The sequence below is a fragment of the Carcharhinus amblyrhynchos genome, chromosome 7 (genome assembly GCF_965287045.1).
Source record: "Carcharhinus amblyrhynchos chromosome 7, sCarAmb.v2.hapA, whole genome shotgun sequence".
Classification (NCBI taxonomy): Eukaryota; Metazoa; Chordata; class Chondrichthyes; order Carcharhiniformes; family Carcharhinidae; genus Carcharhinus; species Carcharhinus amblyrhynchos.
In genome coordinates, this window is record NC_137330.1 from 56,391,736 (window position 1) to 56,410,159 (window position 18,424).

The following is an 18,424-nucleotide window of genomic DNA, read 5'->3' on the forward strand; positions in this document are numbered from 1 at the left end:
GGTAGCATCCGTCCCGACCTCTAGCCTGGAAGCCCCAAGTTCAAGTCCCACTTCAGGGATCCGATGACCAAATGGTTCATAATGTGATCAAATATGCTGATTCTCAGCCTGTAAACCCTTCCAAATATTTCTGATGGCAGCCAGTAAGAGCAGGAGAGTTTCCTGGTCAGTTATACTGCAGGAGGCAACAGCAAACCACTGCAGTACTTTGCCAAGCATGATCACGGACCAATCTGATTGAAGTCCACAGTTGCCAACGCTCTTTTAGGCACCCTTGAAGTTTATTTATAAGTGTCACAGGTAGGCTTATATTAACACTGCAACGAAGTTACTGTGAAAATCTCAAAATCACCACACTCAGGCACCTGTTTGGGTACACTGAAGGAGAATTTAGCATGGATGATGCATCTAACCAGCATGTCTTTTGGACTGTGGGAGGAAACCGGACCACTCGGAGGAAACTCCTGCAGACGTGGGGACAGCATACAGCCTCCACGCAGACAGTGACCCAAGCCAGATCCCTGGTGCTGTGTGTGATGAGGATGAGGAGGAGGAGAAGGAGGAGGAGAAGGAGGAGGAGTACATTAATCAAATGTTACTGTGGCATTGAAAATACATGGTCAATTATTTTCTTAACTCCATTAGATGCCACTTTGTATTATAAAGAAACAGTAAAAATGTGTTAAAATTTATGCTTTGAGAGCTGTTCTTTGACATTTGATGTGAAACAGAATTTTTTAAAAATGGTTGTATTAGGTACTTAAAACAATGGGGCTCGATCGTACGCACCCCTACTGGTCATGTTTTCAGGGGGAGTGACTGGATACATAAAACATGTTGCATCACCAGCCCACCACCTTCCTACTCAGCTCACACATACAGAATGCTAGGTTGGTGGGTGCTGAAGTCAGCACCCCATCCACCATTGGTGAAAAAAGATTTAGGGTCAGTGAGAAACTTGTTAACAATCCTACTGACCGGGATAAAACGCTGCCCCCACCATAGCACTTTTGGTGTGAGCAGTTGAGTAGGAGGGGGCAGAACGTTTTTAGAAGAAGCTTAACATGAACAAATTGGGGGGGGGGGGGGGGGGGGGGGGGGACACTGATTTGGGTGGGGGCACCTTGTCTGTCAAAGCCCCCTTCCTTCCGTGCCATCTGCCAACAGAACCTGGCCTCCAGATCCTTCTGGTATCAAAACTTGTATCAGATTGGCTGGTGGCTCCCAAGTGAGAGACTTCTCCCAAATGAGGGGCGGAACTCCCACTGTTCCCCAATTCAACCTGTCAACAGCATGTTTACAGTTGTGGGGCAAGCTGGCAGGAGGGTGTTGGCAACCTCACTTTAAAGGGGGTAGCTGACCACTCCTGTCACCCATTCCCCCTTTAAAATACATCTCAAAACAGACCTTTAGTGTACAAGAATTTGAAACAATTCACTTTCAGCGAGAACACCTGTGTAGAGCAAAACGTATACATCATTTCCCCCAAAGATACAATCCAGCAGACCCAAACAAAACACTACTGTCTGTGATCATTCTTTACCTAATATATGATTCTACTCCATCTGACATGAAGTCATGAGCATTGAGAATATACGTATCATTTCTGCTGACATTTTTCAATGTGGAGAAATCAATTCAAGGAAACACTTTTTGTTTACAGAATTAAAAATGCTTTCACCTCAAATAGTTTCACAAATTTTCAAACATTCTAGTAGATTAGTGATCTGCAAATACAATCACTTGGAAACTTGTAGATTAGCAATTTAATCTGTATAGCTATAGGCAAAAATCCTTTGCAGCAGACCATGATAGATATCTCACTTGGTGGCAGGATGTAACAAGTGGATTCCTGAACATATTTGTTTACATATTAGTTGTAACATCTAATTTTCAGTATGTTGGAGGTAGCAGATTAATGGTCAATGATACTAACAGTAATCATTTTATCATAGCTAGCAATGTCCCTTGCAGTGGTGCCACTTCAATTCTGTGGAGATAATTCTGTGCACAAATCATTATTCAGTGAGTTGGACTATACGCTCCAGATGGGCTCCCTGCACCCCCACATAAATTTTGGGGGATGCATTCACCTTCATTTGGCCGGCTTGTTGGGCAACAGCTCTTTAATTAGTCTGAGGCGGGAACTTCCATCAGTCTCCAGCAAGATTCATGCCATACAGAGCTGATGCCCAATTGGAGGCCAACAGTTCTGTGGCAATACAAGAGTGGTGGTCACTGCTGGTATTGCAGGAGGCATTAATTGTCCCTTTAAAGGCTTTGATTGGGCCACAGGCAGGTAGCCCACCTGACCCTGGGATGGGGGCAAACATCTGGCACATGGCATCCCAATTTACTGATCCACGACCTGCATTCCACCTCCAGGTGGCCAGTAAAACCCAGCCCAATGTGTGATGGGTTGCCATATTTTGGTAAGATTTCCGTAATAATTTTTTGTATGAGAATTGTCTTATTCTTTTCCTAGCGACTCCTAAGGCAATTTAATTTCCTTTCAACCATTCTGTTGGTCACTTGAAACAATGATAAATGGAGTTGTTGACTAATCATAGCAAACAATCTCTGTTATTTAGTGTACAATGGGTTCAGAAATGACAGAAAACAAAATCCAATGTTGGAGTGCTTTGGGAACTATTAGTTCAGAGTCACCTTCTTCCTCTCAAACACACTATACTTACCACATGTCACGTCTCAAGACATACATCTGCTATATCCCATAATGTTATTTCTAAAAGAAATTTAATTTGTATGTGAGTAAAGTTGGTCAGTATACCTAAAATTCTGTGCTGCTGACAACAGTACTCAAGTATGTTTGCCAAGTAATGCTATATTTTATCCACTACCAGCTGTGGAAACACTGAATGGTGACAATAAGAGTGTTTGAATACTCTACAGTGCAGCTACTTATGTGCCTCTGTGCAATGTGCCAAATCCAGAGATAAAACACATTACGTTTCTATCTGAAATCACTGCTCCTGCCCTCTGTCCCTTTCCCAGTTGGTTTAGATCTAAAGATACTCTTGATGCAATCATTCAATCGCAGAAATGGTTGTCAGACTAAGACCAAAAAAATTTGTTCCATGAAAATAATGGTGGTTCAAATCCAAATACTCTTTGAAAATATCTGGTTATTGTTAAAGCATCAAAATGATGAATCAGAAAAATGTCCATTTTCAAGCATGTATCAGCCAAACAGAAGCAGCATGTTTCCCACCAGTCCTCTCTTCTCGGCATGTTCCAAACCAAGCCAAAGTTAGTTAGTGGTTAGAGTGAGCGACAGACAATTTTGCCTGAACCAAGTGGTATGGTGACAAAACTTCCTTGTCTGAGTCTGTAGGTGATGGGCACACTTTGCTCAAGTCCGGGATCATAGGAGGGCCTCTTCTACCCGAGAGTCCTGAAGATCTACTGAGACATTTTTACACTGTATGCTTCTCCGAGACTCCGCAAGTCTGAAATTAAAACAAAGAATATGTTTCACTTCCATTCAGACAGCATATATGCAGGTCAATTTACAAATCCACAATGCCATTAGGGAGCCTTGTCCACTGCATGTCAGAAATGAGAGATGTCCACAATTTTCTAACCATCAGAATGAATTATCCTTTATTATCTTTCAGATGTTAGATTTCATCCTGTAGCCACTTACATAAATCATATTATTGAACACTGAAAATGCTCATGTTGATTCAAACAAAATATTGAATTAACTTTTATTACAGTATCTAGACTGTCCCAAAGTGCTTTACAACAAATGGTTACATTCTTGCAGTGTAACCATTGCTGTAATGTAGGAAATGCGACTCCCAATTTTCACACAGCAAGAACCTACAAATATGACCAGATAAGCTGCTTCAGTAATGAGCATTGGGGATGGGATATCTTTGAATGGTGCTGTGGGATCTTTATATGTCCACCTGAAATAGCAGACAGGGCAAAAGCTAAATGATGACACCTCTGACAGTACAACATTCCCTCAGTACTGCTCTGGAATGCCAGTCTAGATGTTGCACTCAGGTATCTGGAGCTTGACTAAAGCCCACAAGCCCAGAGACAAGTGAGTTACCACTGAGTTACAGATGACACAAGCAAAAAAATCATAATTTGCCTTAACCTATTTAAAACTAAATCTGTGGAAGCAACACTCTCACAGCTGTTTAAAATTTTGCAACTGACAGTGTCTTTTAATTAGCTTATACTCAACTACTGTTAAATCCTGAAAAGAAGAAAATGATGGACATTTGGCCTATTTATCTTTTGAGATATTTGACCCAAATTTGAATTCTTACTCTTTTGGTTTCAGTTGCATTTCCTTTAGCATTATCAGCCTCCCAGCAAGCGAATATGTTCCAAGACAATGTGCCTCAGAGTATCAGTGCTGCCTCCTCCAGCCCTTGCTTCCTTTGGAGAGGGCTCCTCAATGGGTGCACATTGTGGTTTACACATCCTCAAATTATTAATCTCCTGATTCAGCACATACAGCTTCGTCACTCACCTCATCATTTCTTGTATCAGTCTGAAAATTTGAATCTAAATCACTTTTTGGATCATGACCTATCGGCCAGTATTTTATGGCCTCATTCAAGTGAGGCTCGTAAAATCTCGCCCAAGACCAACAGACAGTTCTGTTCTGTGAGCCACACCCGCCCCGATTCCGGCACGGGCATGGTGGTAAAATTCTGGCCATAGTCTCAGCGTACAATCTGGAGGCTTCACTTGTGGTTAAGCAAGCAATAAATAGCTACTTTTGCCAATTTGAGTGCTCCCATAAACTCAATTCAACACTACATAACATTTTCCCTCTCTATAGGGTGAATGGAGAGCATCACAGACCAACACTGAAGTCCCATCAATGCACTGCCCAAGTATTGCTGGATCCCAGGTTTATTTCCAAATTCAAATTTAACCACCTATTGTGGTCTGATTTGAACCTGGAATTCCAGAGCATGACTATAGGTGTGTGATTTACCAGTTTAATGACTTGTACCATTAGATCACAGGAGAAACCTAAATGATCGCAGGATTTCAATCCACAATCTATTAATTGCATCATATTTTGCACTTAAGTTGGATGAATGTCTTATCCATTAAACCATACAACCAACACAAGTCGCCAAGCTCCCAAATGGCCACAGGCTGATGGTGATGATTTAACCTGAGCATCACCACATCACAGGCAAGGGGCAAGGTTGAGAAGGTTGGGCCTTCATGAATAACCTCAGCCTGTACGGGAATTGAACTCCAGATGCATCAATCTGCACCACAAACCAGCCCTCCAGCCAACTTGAGCTAATCTCTTGGTACATGTGAAAATCTTGGGGGTTGATGTTCTTCTTGATCTCATTTGCCAAGAATGTCCAAAAATTTTGGGCATGTATTGATGTTCTAACTAATGTGGCAGGTCAGGGTCTAAAAAATCTATACTCCATTCTTAGTCTGATTCACAACTGGCTAGTTAATTCCAAATGAATGCAGTTAGATGGTTCCCTGTTGTCATAAGTCAGGGATGACTGTTTTAAGCAGTACCTACTAACACAGTTAACATCTTCCATTTACATATTCTGATGGAAAGTTTGGGATCTGTGATAGCTCTCCCATAACAGATTATCAGCACATTTCAATTCAGTGTAGTACTGGTCTGCATAGAGTCAGGCAATCTCTAATATAGGGGTGTTACACTTGGCCTCTGATGCTGGGCTAAGGGTGGCAAGTTTCACCAGAGTTTTCACATCATGGCTCAGTGCTGAAAACTACATATCAGTAGAAATTAAGTTACAGAGCCACCCAACTGTGATAAATCTAGAGTCTAACAGCTTGCTATCACTCATTTTCTATGTTCAAGGGAGGCAGTGGCATAGAGGTAATGTCGCTGGACTCATAATCCAGAGACCAGGGTAATGTGCAGGAGACTGGGTTCAAATCCCGAAATCTGAATTCAATAAAAATTTGTGTCATGACCGTTGAATCCTACAGTGCAGAAGGAGGCTACTTGCCCATCGAGCCTGCACCAATAACAATCCCACCCAGGCCCTATCCCCGTAACCCCAGGGGTTTTACCCCACTAATCCCCCAACTAAGGGGCAATTCAGAATGGCCAATCCACTAAATCATCACACATCTTTGGACTGAGGAAGACACCCAGAGGAAAACGATGCAGACACAGGGGGAAATGTGAAAACTCCACAAAGGCTGTCGTCACCTGAGGCCGGAATTGATCCCGGGTCCCTGGCGCTGTGAGGCAGCAGCACTTGCCACTGCGCTGCCTATGATGACGATTGTTAATCATCATAAAAACCCATCTGGTTCAGTAATGTTCTTTTTTTAGGGAAGGAAACCTGTCGTACTTACCTGGTCTAGCCTACACGTGACTCCAGATTCACAGCAAGATGGTTGACCTTTAAATGCCCTCAGGCAATAAATACAGCCCAGGCAGCAATGTCCAGATCCCATGAATGACTTTAAACTTTAAAAAAAACACTTAAACAGAACAGCTTTGGAACCAGTGAATAGAAACAAAACAATACTGGAAATTATAGAGTGGTGTTACATGATGCAAGGCTGTCAATTATGCCTGTCCATAGGCTGGAATGAAATTATGTAAATCAAGGAAATCATGTTTTGTGAAAATTTTACCAAATTTCCTTACTCAATCACAATTTTGTAAACACTTCAAATTCTTTTGAAATGTTGGTGGGGAATGTTTCTACTGAGTATATAATGGTTTGCTTTGTCTTCCTTCTCTAGATGCTCAACAAGAACAAAATGGTTTGTTGTAAAAATATTAAACTCAACATACAAGAGGAGCAATTGAAATCAAACAGACAAGGGTCACGCATGATCATGGTGCTGTGGGGAAAAAACTGGTAGTTTTCAGCAGGAGGCTTGTGGGAAAGTATAGCAATGTAATTCCACTAGGGGACAGCAAACATCAATGTACCACTATCACTGATGTGTTTTTCTTAAGTGATAAGTTTGGATCTACAATTTTACAATTCACTGAATCGTAGAATGATATAGCACAGAGTAAAGCTATTTGGCTTATTGTATCTGCATCAGCTCTATGGTCAAATTATCTGGATTGTCCCATTCCCACAATTAAAATGATCAATCTGTTTAGTCATGATGAGAGGGGGCGGGGGCACCAGGTGCTAACTAAGACTATCACTATAATAGGAAAAAGAGAGGATTTTAAGATTGTCAACTATTTTCCAGGAAATCCATGGCAGCTGGTTCTGTTGGAGAGAAGTTTAAGGTTGGGGGACTTAGAAACATTACAACACAGAGAGAGGCCATTCAGCGCATTGTCTCTGCACTGGTCAAAACATAAAAAACAAACTGCTCATTCTAATCCAACCTTCCAGCACCCAGTCTGTAGCCTTGCAATTACAGCACTTCAGGTGCAGATCCAGGGGTACCTTTTAAATGACTTGAGGGTCTTTGCTTCCACCACCAAATCCGACAGCGAATTTCAAACACCCATCACCCTCTGGGTGAAAACATTTTTCCTCATGTCCTCTCCAATCATTCCACCCATCACCTTAAATCTGTGCCCCGGTAATTGACCGCCGCATGAGGGGAAACAGGACATCCTTGTCTACTCTATTTAGGCCCCTGATAACTTTGTGCACCTCTATCAGGTCACCCCTCAGCCTCCTCGGCTCCAAGGAAAGCAACCCCAGCCTTTCCAACCTTTCATCATTGAAGCAATTTTCATGTCCTGGCAAACATTCTTGCAAATCTCCTTTGTACTTTCTGTAGAGCAATGATATCTTTCCTGTAACATGGCAACAAAATTCTTGCTGTGGCCTACCAAGCATTTTATACAATTCCATCATTACATCCCTACTTCTGTATTTAATACCTCCTCCAGTAAAGGAAAGTATTCCACATGTTTTCTTTACCATCTTATTCACTTGTCGCATCACCTTCAGGGATCTGTGGGAATGCACTCCAAGACCTGTCCCTTCTTCTGCCCCTTTCAATATCCTCCCATTTACTGTGTGTTCTTGAATTTTGTGTGTCTTCCTCAAATGCACCTCTCTGAATTGAATTCTATTCATCATTTTCCCACCCAACCAAGCCACTGATATCATTCTAGAGACAACAACTATCCTCTTCATTGTCAACTACACAGCTGATTTCTGTGTCATCTACAAATTGTATCATATCGCCACGACAACGAATGAATGAATACCACTCAACAATCACCAGACAGGAGTACTCCCAGTCAGGAAACACTTCCAGCAGTCACGGGGATTCAGCCTCTGATGTCGGGTAAGCATTCTCCAAGGCAGCCTTCATAACATGATAATGCAGAATTGCGGAGCAGAAACAGATAGCCAGGTTCTGCACACGAGGACAGCATAAACCAAGATCTTGGGTTCATGTCAAACTATCCGTAACCCCCGCAACTTGCCTGGGCTTGCAAAATCTCACTAACCGTCCTGACTGGAGACAATACACACCTCTTTAAGCTGTGCTTAACCCTTTCTCCACTCACATTGTCTGTGCTTTAAGACTTGATTACCTGTAAAGACTCACATTCCAACCATTATCTTGTAAATTGAGTTTGTGTCTTTATATGCCCTGTTTGTGAACACAAGTCCTCATTCACTTGATGAAGCAGCTTGAGGCTCCGAAATCTTGCGCTGTCAAATAAACCTGTTGGGTTTTAACCTGGTGTTGTGAGACTTCTTGTTGCACATCTTCTGCATCAGTGCACAAATTACCATGTACTTCCCCAATACATCCTACGCTTTCCTTAGTTATTCACCTTACTCTTCATGTATTGGTAAAACATCTTTCAGATTTTCTTTGATTTTACTTGCCAATATTTTTTCATATCTCTCTCTTTGCTTTCCTAATTTACTTTTTAATTCAGCCCTGTATCTTCTATATTCCACTAAGCCTTCTAAAATATGATTTTTTTGTGACTGTCATAAGCTTTCTTTTTCTGATTTATCTTACTATGTATGACAAGCGCTGGGGTGGAGGGCAGGGAGGGGAAGGAGGTGTTGAGGTTGGGTTATGTCATATCTTTGTTAGTGTTTGTGGGTTTTACTTGATAAAAGCAAATTACTCCAGCTGCTGAAATTGGAAACAAAAACACAAAATTCTGGAAAATCTCAGCAAGTTTATCAACAGCCGTGGAGAGAGAACAGAGCTAACGTTTTGAGTCTGGACAACTGTTCATCAGAGCTCTGAAATTTTCCAGCATTATCTGTCTTTGTCTTGAAGCTCTACTGTTCATTTACAACACCAATCAAATCTTTCAAGAGTTTTGCAGCTGTGTCATATGCACATATTTATCTCCATTTTGCTAGCATCGTCATTATTACACCATGTCAAACAACATGTTAATCAAGCCATTGTTATTGCCAAACAAACTTGGTTTTGTAGAATCAGAGATTTACAGCATGGAATCAGGCCTTTCGGCACAACTTGTCCATGCCACCCAATTTTTACCACTAAGCGAGTCCCAATTGCCTGCATTGGGTCCATATCCCTTAATACCCATCTTACCCATGTAACTGTCTAAATGCTTCTTAAAAAGACAAAATTATACCCGCCTCTACTACTGCCTCTGGCTGCTCATTCCAGACACTCATCACCCTGTACATGAAGAAATTGCCCCTCTAGACCCTTTCGTATCTATCCCCTCTCACTTTAAACCTCTAGTTTTAGACTCCCTTACCTTTGGGAAAAGATATTGACTATCTATCTCATCTATGCCCCTCATTATTTTATAGGCCTCTATAAGATCACCCCAAGCCTCCTACGCTCCAGGGAAAAAATCCCCAGTCTATCCAGCCTCTCCTTCCATTACATGGTACGTGGTTCTGTAGAAGATCACTTAGATCCAAAACATTAGCTCTGTTCCTTGCTCCACAGATGCTGCCAAGCCTGATGAGTTTATCCAGCATTTTGTTTTTATGATGCACTTTGTTCATTACACGATTCACAGAAAGTAGCTGCTTTAATACAAGTTTGTTGTCCTATTACTGCTCTAGCAGAGATTTCACACCCAAGTTGATTCAGTTAATATCTAAATAATTAGGCTTCGTGCCAAATACGGATCCAATTTCTGGCAGACTGCTGCATGATAATTTAACAATTGAAATGAGTTAACTCGTTTGGTTCTTTATTTGGATATTGAATAAGTGGATCATAAGGCACATGTGCCATTATAGTGGGTTGTTTTGTTCTGTTCTTCATTATGGAGAGTTTTAATCCTCAGCACCTCAATGTACATTCAAATAATGAAAAACGATGATAGGACTGCACATCTTCTCATTGATAAAAAGGAACCAAAAAATCAAACCAGCAATTAGTGGATATAAAACTATAATCAGTGAGATGATTTTAGTTTTGATTTTTTGTTTGGTCTTAATGCCAGCAGACATCCTTCCACCTAATTCCAGGATGCATAAATGATCCAGGCCAAGTTTCCAGGGTTCAGTCATTGAAGTTCAGAAGACAGGCTGAAATCTGGATGTTTCTGGGCAATAGCTGTGATAAATTTTGGAAGCCACCAGTGCCACGCTCCAGCCCAGGAGGCCAAGCTGTGCCATGCTACAGCCCAGGAGGTTGGCAGTGCCACCCGCAAATACAAAGGGTAGAGCAGTCTTTGAAATTCTATCCAAAGAGTTTACTTAATGAATTAGCGACACCGCAAATGACCCAGAATATATCAAAGCTAAAAGGTTAATTGCCCAATTGGATGGTGCTCAACTGTTGGCCAGTCTCTTTTTCCCACCCCCCTTCACACACTCAATATTTTATATCTGATAAACAGAACCACTCAAAGAAAATGATGCAAAAACGATTGTTTTTAGTGTCCCGATGCTTTTTCTCCAGGGTTGCACACAGCAATGACCTAGAGGTTGGTCTTCCATTCCTGGAGACTCCAGCCCAAAACTGGAGTCTTGGCGACCCTAACTGTAACCACATAAAAGAAAGTTAGCAGGTTTCAGACTTGGCATTGCTAGCATCCCTCATCTGCATGCAGGCTGATTCCAAAACACTGACAGAATATTACAATGTAATAATTATCCTATTTTGTATCAGCAAATTATTGTCATTAAATATTCCAAACAGGACAAACTCACTTTGTAATCTGTGAACATGATATCATGCATTTGCTGCATCGTTGTTCACTACTGGTGGTAAAATAAGTTGAAGAGCATGCTTTCAATTATTGGTCTGACCAGTTTGACATGGAAACAATGAGGCCTCTGAACCCTACCCAGTAATCATTTACACAAACGCAGACGTCACAAATTCACATACAAGGACTAACTAAAAGAAAATCACAAGTCATGCTTCATAGAACAGGACAGATGGATCTTACAGGTGATATCCTGAAAGTTAACTTCCTAATTCTAATATAACTGTTCTGCTCACCTAACCTCAAAAAAATTGTGTTCAGCCACCAAGCTTAAATATTCACAGGAATAGCATCACTAATACTTGCAAATGGAGTCTGCACACACATTGATACAGTCCCTGAACACAGAAGTTCAAAATTGATGTCATTACTAATGATTTTAGCCAGCATCTTGAACTCTTCTTCAAAGCAAAAGTCTAAAGCTATATACTAATTTCATAGCATATTAAATAAAGAATGCTTCTTGCCAGGAATCAAGTCTTTAGGCAGGAGAAGCAGACTTGTTTGCAATCTGTTGACTGTCAATTTAACTGGCTTAGGTTGAGATATATTCTTTCCCATTTACTTCACTTTGATCACTGGTTTTGCTGACGTGGGGGACTGCTTGCAGTCTTCTCTGCATGAAAATTTAACATCAGTGTAAACTATGATTATTTTCTTTCCAGCTACATTTCAAATGGTTTCTCTACAAAATACTATATAACTTGAAGATCTGCAAATGGGATGAAAGATCTCCCTTGTCATGCTTCAGGCATCATGAAATAAACTATATGTATCATTGCAAATGACAACTGAAGCCAATGTTACTTTCTGTAAAAAAAGTACTAATGATATTTTGAACTTTCGTGATTCAAATTTGAGGTCTACTGTTCACCCAATAATTTAAAATTTCATTTTTATTTTCATTCTTTCTGGTGTAGAATTATGCACTCTTCACACAGGTTTTGGATCAGAATGACAGCAAGTGTCAAAACTCCATCGATAGATGGAATCATAAAACAATGGGCATTTTGATTTTTTGGTTTTTTTCTTACTAGTTTAGTTTCTAAGCATTTATTCATGGTTAATTAACCATCGAATGAAAATATGAGTTTAGAAAAGAAATAGGTGTATAAACATAAAATATATTAATTAGAAATATACCTGTAATTGGCTCAACTCCATCCACAATGCTGCTTGTAAAAATGGGAAAATAAAAGTCATGCTTCACACAACTTAGTAATTTTTGCAGCACCTAATGTTTGACTTGGTTACTTTTTGGTAAATGTATTTACAACTGAAAGTTGACTGGACATTTAATTCCAGGATTCCACTCTCAACACAAATTTCTCACATTCGTGGCATCTCCTTCTCAAACTCCAAACCCCATGCATTGGGTGGAAGACACATCTGGCATGGAATGGCTCTCAATAGATTTTACTGAAGATCAAGTTACTCCCTTGCGACAAATACCAAAAAAAAACTTCCTTGAAGAGGCACAAATAGAAGAAAAAAATGCCAATTAAGAAAAGTGAACATTTGTAAAGACAATTTAAAAATATTTTCAGATACGTTAATAGCAATCTTGAAAATCTTGTCCATCAACTCTGCGATGATCTTAACATTCGAATAGCAAATTACTATTGAATGAATTATTCCATTTAATACTCAATAGTTTCCCAAGAATTTGTTACTGCCTATTATGCCATGTAACAAGACAATGCCCAAGACACAGAACTACTGATACAAGCAATGAACCATTGCAATACAGGATGCCCTCCTGTTCTTTTTTAAATAGAGGGTCTTTTCCTATACAACACCTAAAGGAAAGGTCACATGCACATCTGAAAAGCTGATGAACAGAAGATCAATTAAAAGGCATAATCAGAATAGTATCAGGATATTGAATTCGATGACTAGCCATGATCAAAATGAATGGCAGAGCAGGCCTACCCCTGTTGCTCGTTTCTAAAACCAGCTGCAATCATTTAAATAAATCATTGAAAGACTCTGATGCAATAAGGTACCAGGCGTTAAAACTGTTTTAAATTACCAGCAGGTTCACACTGGTTGATCTTTCCATTTCCCTAGTTGTGCTGTAAACCGATGCTCAATGTCAGGGCCAGATTTTGGCCTGGTGGGCTATAATTGTGCAGCATGTCGGAAATTTCAAAAAGCCCCCTGGCAATCTTTGATAAAGCCAAATTTACTATAGAGCATTAAACTTCCAGCCCAGTCACGTCTTGAATTTGATCACGTACCTGTTCCAAAATAGTTCACCTCAGCTACAGCAATTACAACTGGCTTCAACATCTTGAGGCTACAAAGGTGCAATTCTTAATTCTGATAATCATCCACTGCCCCTGCTGTAAACTGTGAATGTGTGTGTTAGGAATAGGTTAACTACAACCTTCCACTTTAGACCTAATTTGTACGTTAATTGTTTAAGAGTACTAAATGAAGTATATATAAAGGGGTTACAGGCAGCACAGGGTGTTGGGTGTGTTTATGTGAAATTGTAGAAGGGAATAAAATGAGTTTGTGGAGAAGCTGGGCTTGCATCATCTTTTATTACTGGACTGCAAATGAGAGGCTAAACAATGTGGACATTGATTAAAGGATAGTTTTGAGCTAAGCTGGTGCCCTCTATGCAAGGGCTGCCAGCTGATACTCATGCCTTTGTCGTGCACAGGAACAAGAATAAGGTAGTTAGACGCCTGTAACCATCCCATCATTCAATGAGATCATGACTGATCAGTGACCTACCTCCATACACCCATCTTTGACCCAGGTTCCTTAATACCTTTTGGTTAGCAAAATGCGATCAATCTCAGTTTCTAAATTAACAATCGGTTTATCATCAATTGTAGTTTGAGGAAGAGTCCTAAAATTGCATCTACCTTTCTACATGGAAGCATTTCCTATCCTTATTCCTGAAAGGACTGACCAAATCCTACACTGTCCAACCAGTAGAAATAATTTCTTTCTACTGTAATAACATGAACAATTCTGATCAAATTACCTTGTAACCGTCTAAATTCTAGAAAACACAACACTAATTTGTTTAATCTCTCCTTGCAATTGAAAAATTATAAAACGCTCTTAGAGTCTAGGTATTGTTCTAGCAAATTCATGCTGCACTCTGTGCAAGGTCAATATAGCGTTTCTACAGCATGAAGCCTCCAACTGAACATGACTTCTTATGTGGTCAGTTAGTTGAGGTATTGGAGTATCCAAGGAAATGTTGCCTAACAAACATCAACACCTTCAGTAGAGTGAAAATATTGACACAAGGGCAAGTTGAAACATGATAAAGAATCAGAAAGAAACAAATTTGGGTTTAGAAATTCCTGTTTAACATCCTTATATACAGTGTAATTTTAATAACAATATTCCCGATCTAAAAATCCTAGTTAGTCATTTATTTTAGAATGCAAACTGCCTTCACTAACTGAAGGCTTAACTCCGAAATTGGTGTGTGGAATGTTTACCACATAACCAAAATATTTTATAGGGTAAATTAATACACATCTTCTAATATTTCCTTTTAGTTTAAACATTTCTTGCGCAGTAATGTAGTAATTTGCGCTCAAAGGTAAGCACATTAATTCTTACGTCCCCCTAGCATTCAATATCAAATTACATTTATCAGAATACAGTGAGCATTTTGCAAAGGAAACAAGTACATATCCATTAAGAACAAGAATGCTGAAAATAAAATATTTTTAAAAATGCAAAATTTCTATTTCTCAGAAACTATTATAGCAGAGGGAATTGAGCGAGGTGCATGAATATTATAATAATAAACACAGAATTAGTTATAGTAAGTAGCTTTGAAGTCCTATCATGTTTCCTTTAGAAGCTACTGGAATTAGTATATTTATAGAACAGGTCCTAAAACGGGGATGCAAATGAAGTGGATTCAGTCGCACTCATTCTGTAAGGTCACAAAAACATGACTTCTTTTCAGAGAAATAGAGCAAAGGATTGATCTGCCCTTCTCAAGATTCAAAATCATTGGTGAGCAGTGCAGTCGCTAGGGAAATGATTGCCATTTTGTTGACGATTTTCTCGACTGACAAGACATTTATCAAGTTTAAATGTTGAGCACTTTGTTAGGCCATGAATGGGACAGAAGTAGTTCATAGAAAGCAGGCATCTTGGGCTAAATGAATCTCAATTTTTTTTCTGGTAAATACACAAGGCATTACAGAGAAAAAAATGATGCGCAAAGAAACATATTAATTAGAGACATCATCAGGTCTGGGAATAAAAAAGTTCCTGTCTGCCAGGAGCCACTTTCAACCGCAAAGATGAGACAAAATGTTTCACAATACAGAAGCATGCAAGATCATGCCACTATATATATATAACCATAAGTAAAGATAAATTGCCAGAAATAAAACCATTTTATTAAGAAATTTATTTTGGCCTGTGTAATAAAGAATTCTAGGACACCTTACCTTGAGAAGGCATCATCAAGACCATCATCCTCCTCCTGCAAAGAACATTAAGAAATCTTGTTAAGCTACCTTTATCTAGTGCCTCATGTAGAATTATCCTATTTATTACATTAACATTTCACAGGCGTTCATTTTTACTTGTTAAGGTGAGATTGACCAGCCCTCTCTTCAATTTTATGCCAAATTATAACAAGCACTTCTGACACAAAAACCGCCCCGTGGTTTCAATTTACTAACCAATCTTTATACCAGTACTGAATATGACCACAAATTATCAACAATATTAAATTTGTAAGTACTTTGTATTAACAATCCATGGCTACCTTTTGCTTGAGATCTTTAAATGAATTAATTTTGTATGCTAGATTCATTCAAAGTCATATTCATCAAAGAAGGTCTTCAAACCATTCTTGTTGACTAGTCTCCTGTGGATATTGCAACTCGTAGATTTTCTATCCATACACGACTGCATTTTAATAAGTTCTCAACACAGAAAATGCATAGCAATACTAATGCCAGACAGTGAGAGTGAGTCTGGGCAGCGGGAACATGGTTGAAAAATCTCACAAATGGCTGTTAAGCAATAGTAGGGTATTTACCAAAGTAGATTTTTGGCTTGTAGTGAAATGGAATGTACAATCAACCAATAAGAGTACCTCTTTCTGAAAATTGATTTGATCAAGCGTGGCATCAGAACATCCCATTGACATGGACAGCAACTGATTCAAATTGCAAAAACGTGAGTATAACGAGCCAGTATTTTAAAAATGCATTTTTGGACATATAACACTTGCGAATAATTCAAATCTTTGGTAATGGTGTGATCATCTTAATGTCAATGCCAATTTAACAACAAAGGAAAGGACTTGGAAATTTCAAAGGAGTATAAATTGATACAAAGCAGCTTCATAATTTCTACACATCTTCAAAAAGAACAAAGGCAGCACCTCAAGGCCCAAGAATGACCTGACACCTTCACAGTGCCCCCGCCCCCTGTATTGAGGAGCCCCCAGCCACGTCATCCCCATCTTCTCCTCTTCAAACCTGGTGATGAGGAAGGTCTATAAAATTCCATCCTCCCATACTGTGGGTTAACAAATATAGAATCAGTTTCAACGCAGAACTGAATTCAAGTCGGTCTGTTGGGTTTGTGAATTGCGTTTTGCCTCTTTCCCCTACTTGCAAAAATTGGATGCCAAGAATTTGGGGGTAGGAGCGGGGAGAGGACGGGAGAAAAAGAGTGAAGAGATTTTTTCATCTGAATCCCACCAGCCACGTTTAAAAGGGCCACAATCTTCCCAACAGTGCAAAAATCTGGCACAATATCTCTCTGATCTTAAAACAGAAATGTTGACTACTGTTGTCATATTTATTATTCTACAAAAACAACACAGGATCTGTCTGATGTGTTAAAAATGCACAAAAATTAAATATTTGATTGTTTTATCATGCTTAGCAGAATGTCCGCCAGCATTGGTGAACATCAAAGAGGAGGCCCAAGAGGCACTTCAGTCCATCAGCCTAAATAAACGAGGTCTCCTCTCAGCAATCTATCAACTTTGGAAGGCAATGACAAAATTGAATGCTGAGGGATTCAACAACAGGAGGAGTAATTCGGGGTCAGAAGCAGAAAAACTTAAGACGACAGAAATATGCAATCTCAGTGATGGGTAGAGTAGGAGCGGTGCTGGGGTGGCGGCAGACTGAGACAAAGCAGGTTTGAAGCTCAACTCCAGCTTTACCCAAATGCAGTGCCTCTCGGGTCCTTTTCACAGCCATGGAGGGGTATGGAGTCAATGATAAGGGTGTGGAGTTTTTGGTTTTAGTTGAAAATTATTCCTTCTCTATTCCAAATATTCAACTGAAAGATATATTACATCATCTCCTGCCTAATGCCAGACAGACAGCCTGGCAGCTCACAGGTTGAGTGTTGTCAAACAATGGTGAAGTGGTCTTTGGTTTTGTCTGACTATAAATGAAAGCTGATGATATGCCCATGAATGCTAAAAGCAGTCATACATGCTATGTGTTCTTCTGGTCTCCTGCTCAGACTTTGGGATACAAAGATAGGAATCGTGACAGCTATTGGAGAAAATAAAGCAAAGTAGTGATATTTAAGTGTGAAAGATATATTAGTGCAGTTATCACTCAAGTTGATTTCACACCCAGATAACTGCAGCACTGAATACTTAACACAGAACGGAGAATTGAGATAGGTGTTAAGAAAATCATTAGCAACATTGCATTTCTGCTGAGGCATGTGATATGTATATTACAAGCATATTAATAATAGGAGCAAATAATAAAGGGGATAAAAAGCAGCCAGAGTATACTTAGGCAACCTAAATTTAAGGAGGTAACATTATATATACATTGATTCAAATGCACTAAAAATGCAAGTAGTCCACTGAGCTTGCTTTGCCTTTAAGCTCATAGTTGAATTTCTACATCAACTCCACTTTCCTCATTCAACGATCCCACAATCTTCAAGCTTATAGACTAAAGGAAAAGGAAGGGTCCTAACACTGGCCCCTGAGAAACTCCATTGCAAAATCAACCATCCACTGATCATCTCTCTTCCTCTAACTTAGCCAAACCCATATCCATGTTGCCATTGATCCTTTTATTCCACGAGCTATAACTTTGTTCGCAAGTTTGTTGTGTGGCACTGTATCAAGTACCCTTTGGAAGATCGGATCAACAGCATTGCTCTCATTAACCTTCTCTGTTACCTCTTCAAAAACTCCAACAAGTTAGTTAAGAAATCAACAAGTCCCTTAAGAAATTCATGCTTTAC

At 39.7% G+C, this 18,424-nt stretch overlaps 1 protein-coding gene across 4 annotated transcripts in view; it reads right to left on the bottom strand.

Annotated features, from left to right (window-relative positions):
* Window positions 1–1,106: 1,106 nt before the first annotated feature.
* The window catches only part of LOC145344964 (low density lipoprotein receptor adapter protein 1-B), a 109,116-nt gene continuing 91,798 nt past the window's right edge, over window positions 1,107–18,424 (bottom strand). For 2 of the 4 annotated variants that reach the window (XM_080192362.1, XM_080192364.1), the window contains exons 8-9: window positions 15,628–15,662; window positions 1,107–3,470 (exon numbers count right to left, since the gene is read on the bottom strand). In XM_080192362.1, the coding sequence (XP_080048488.1) occupies window positions 3,386–3,470; window positions 15,628–15,662 (120 nt within the window). In that variant the 3' untranslated portion in view covers window positions 1,107–3,385. Of the gene's footprint in view, window positions 3,471–12,328; window positions 12,652–15,627; window positions 15,663–18,424 lie in introns of all 4 variants that reach the window. The other 2 variants (XM_080192363.1, XR_013887011.1) reach the window with 2 other exon arrangements.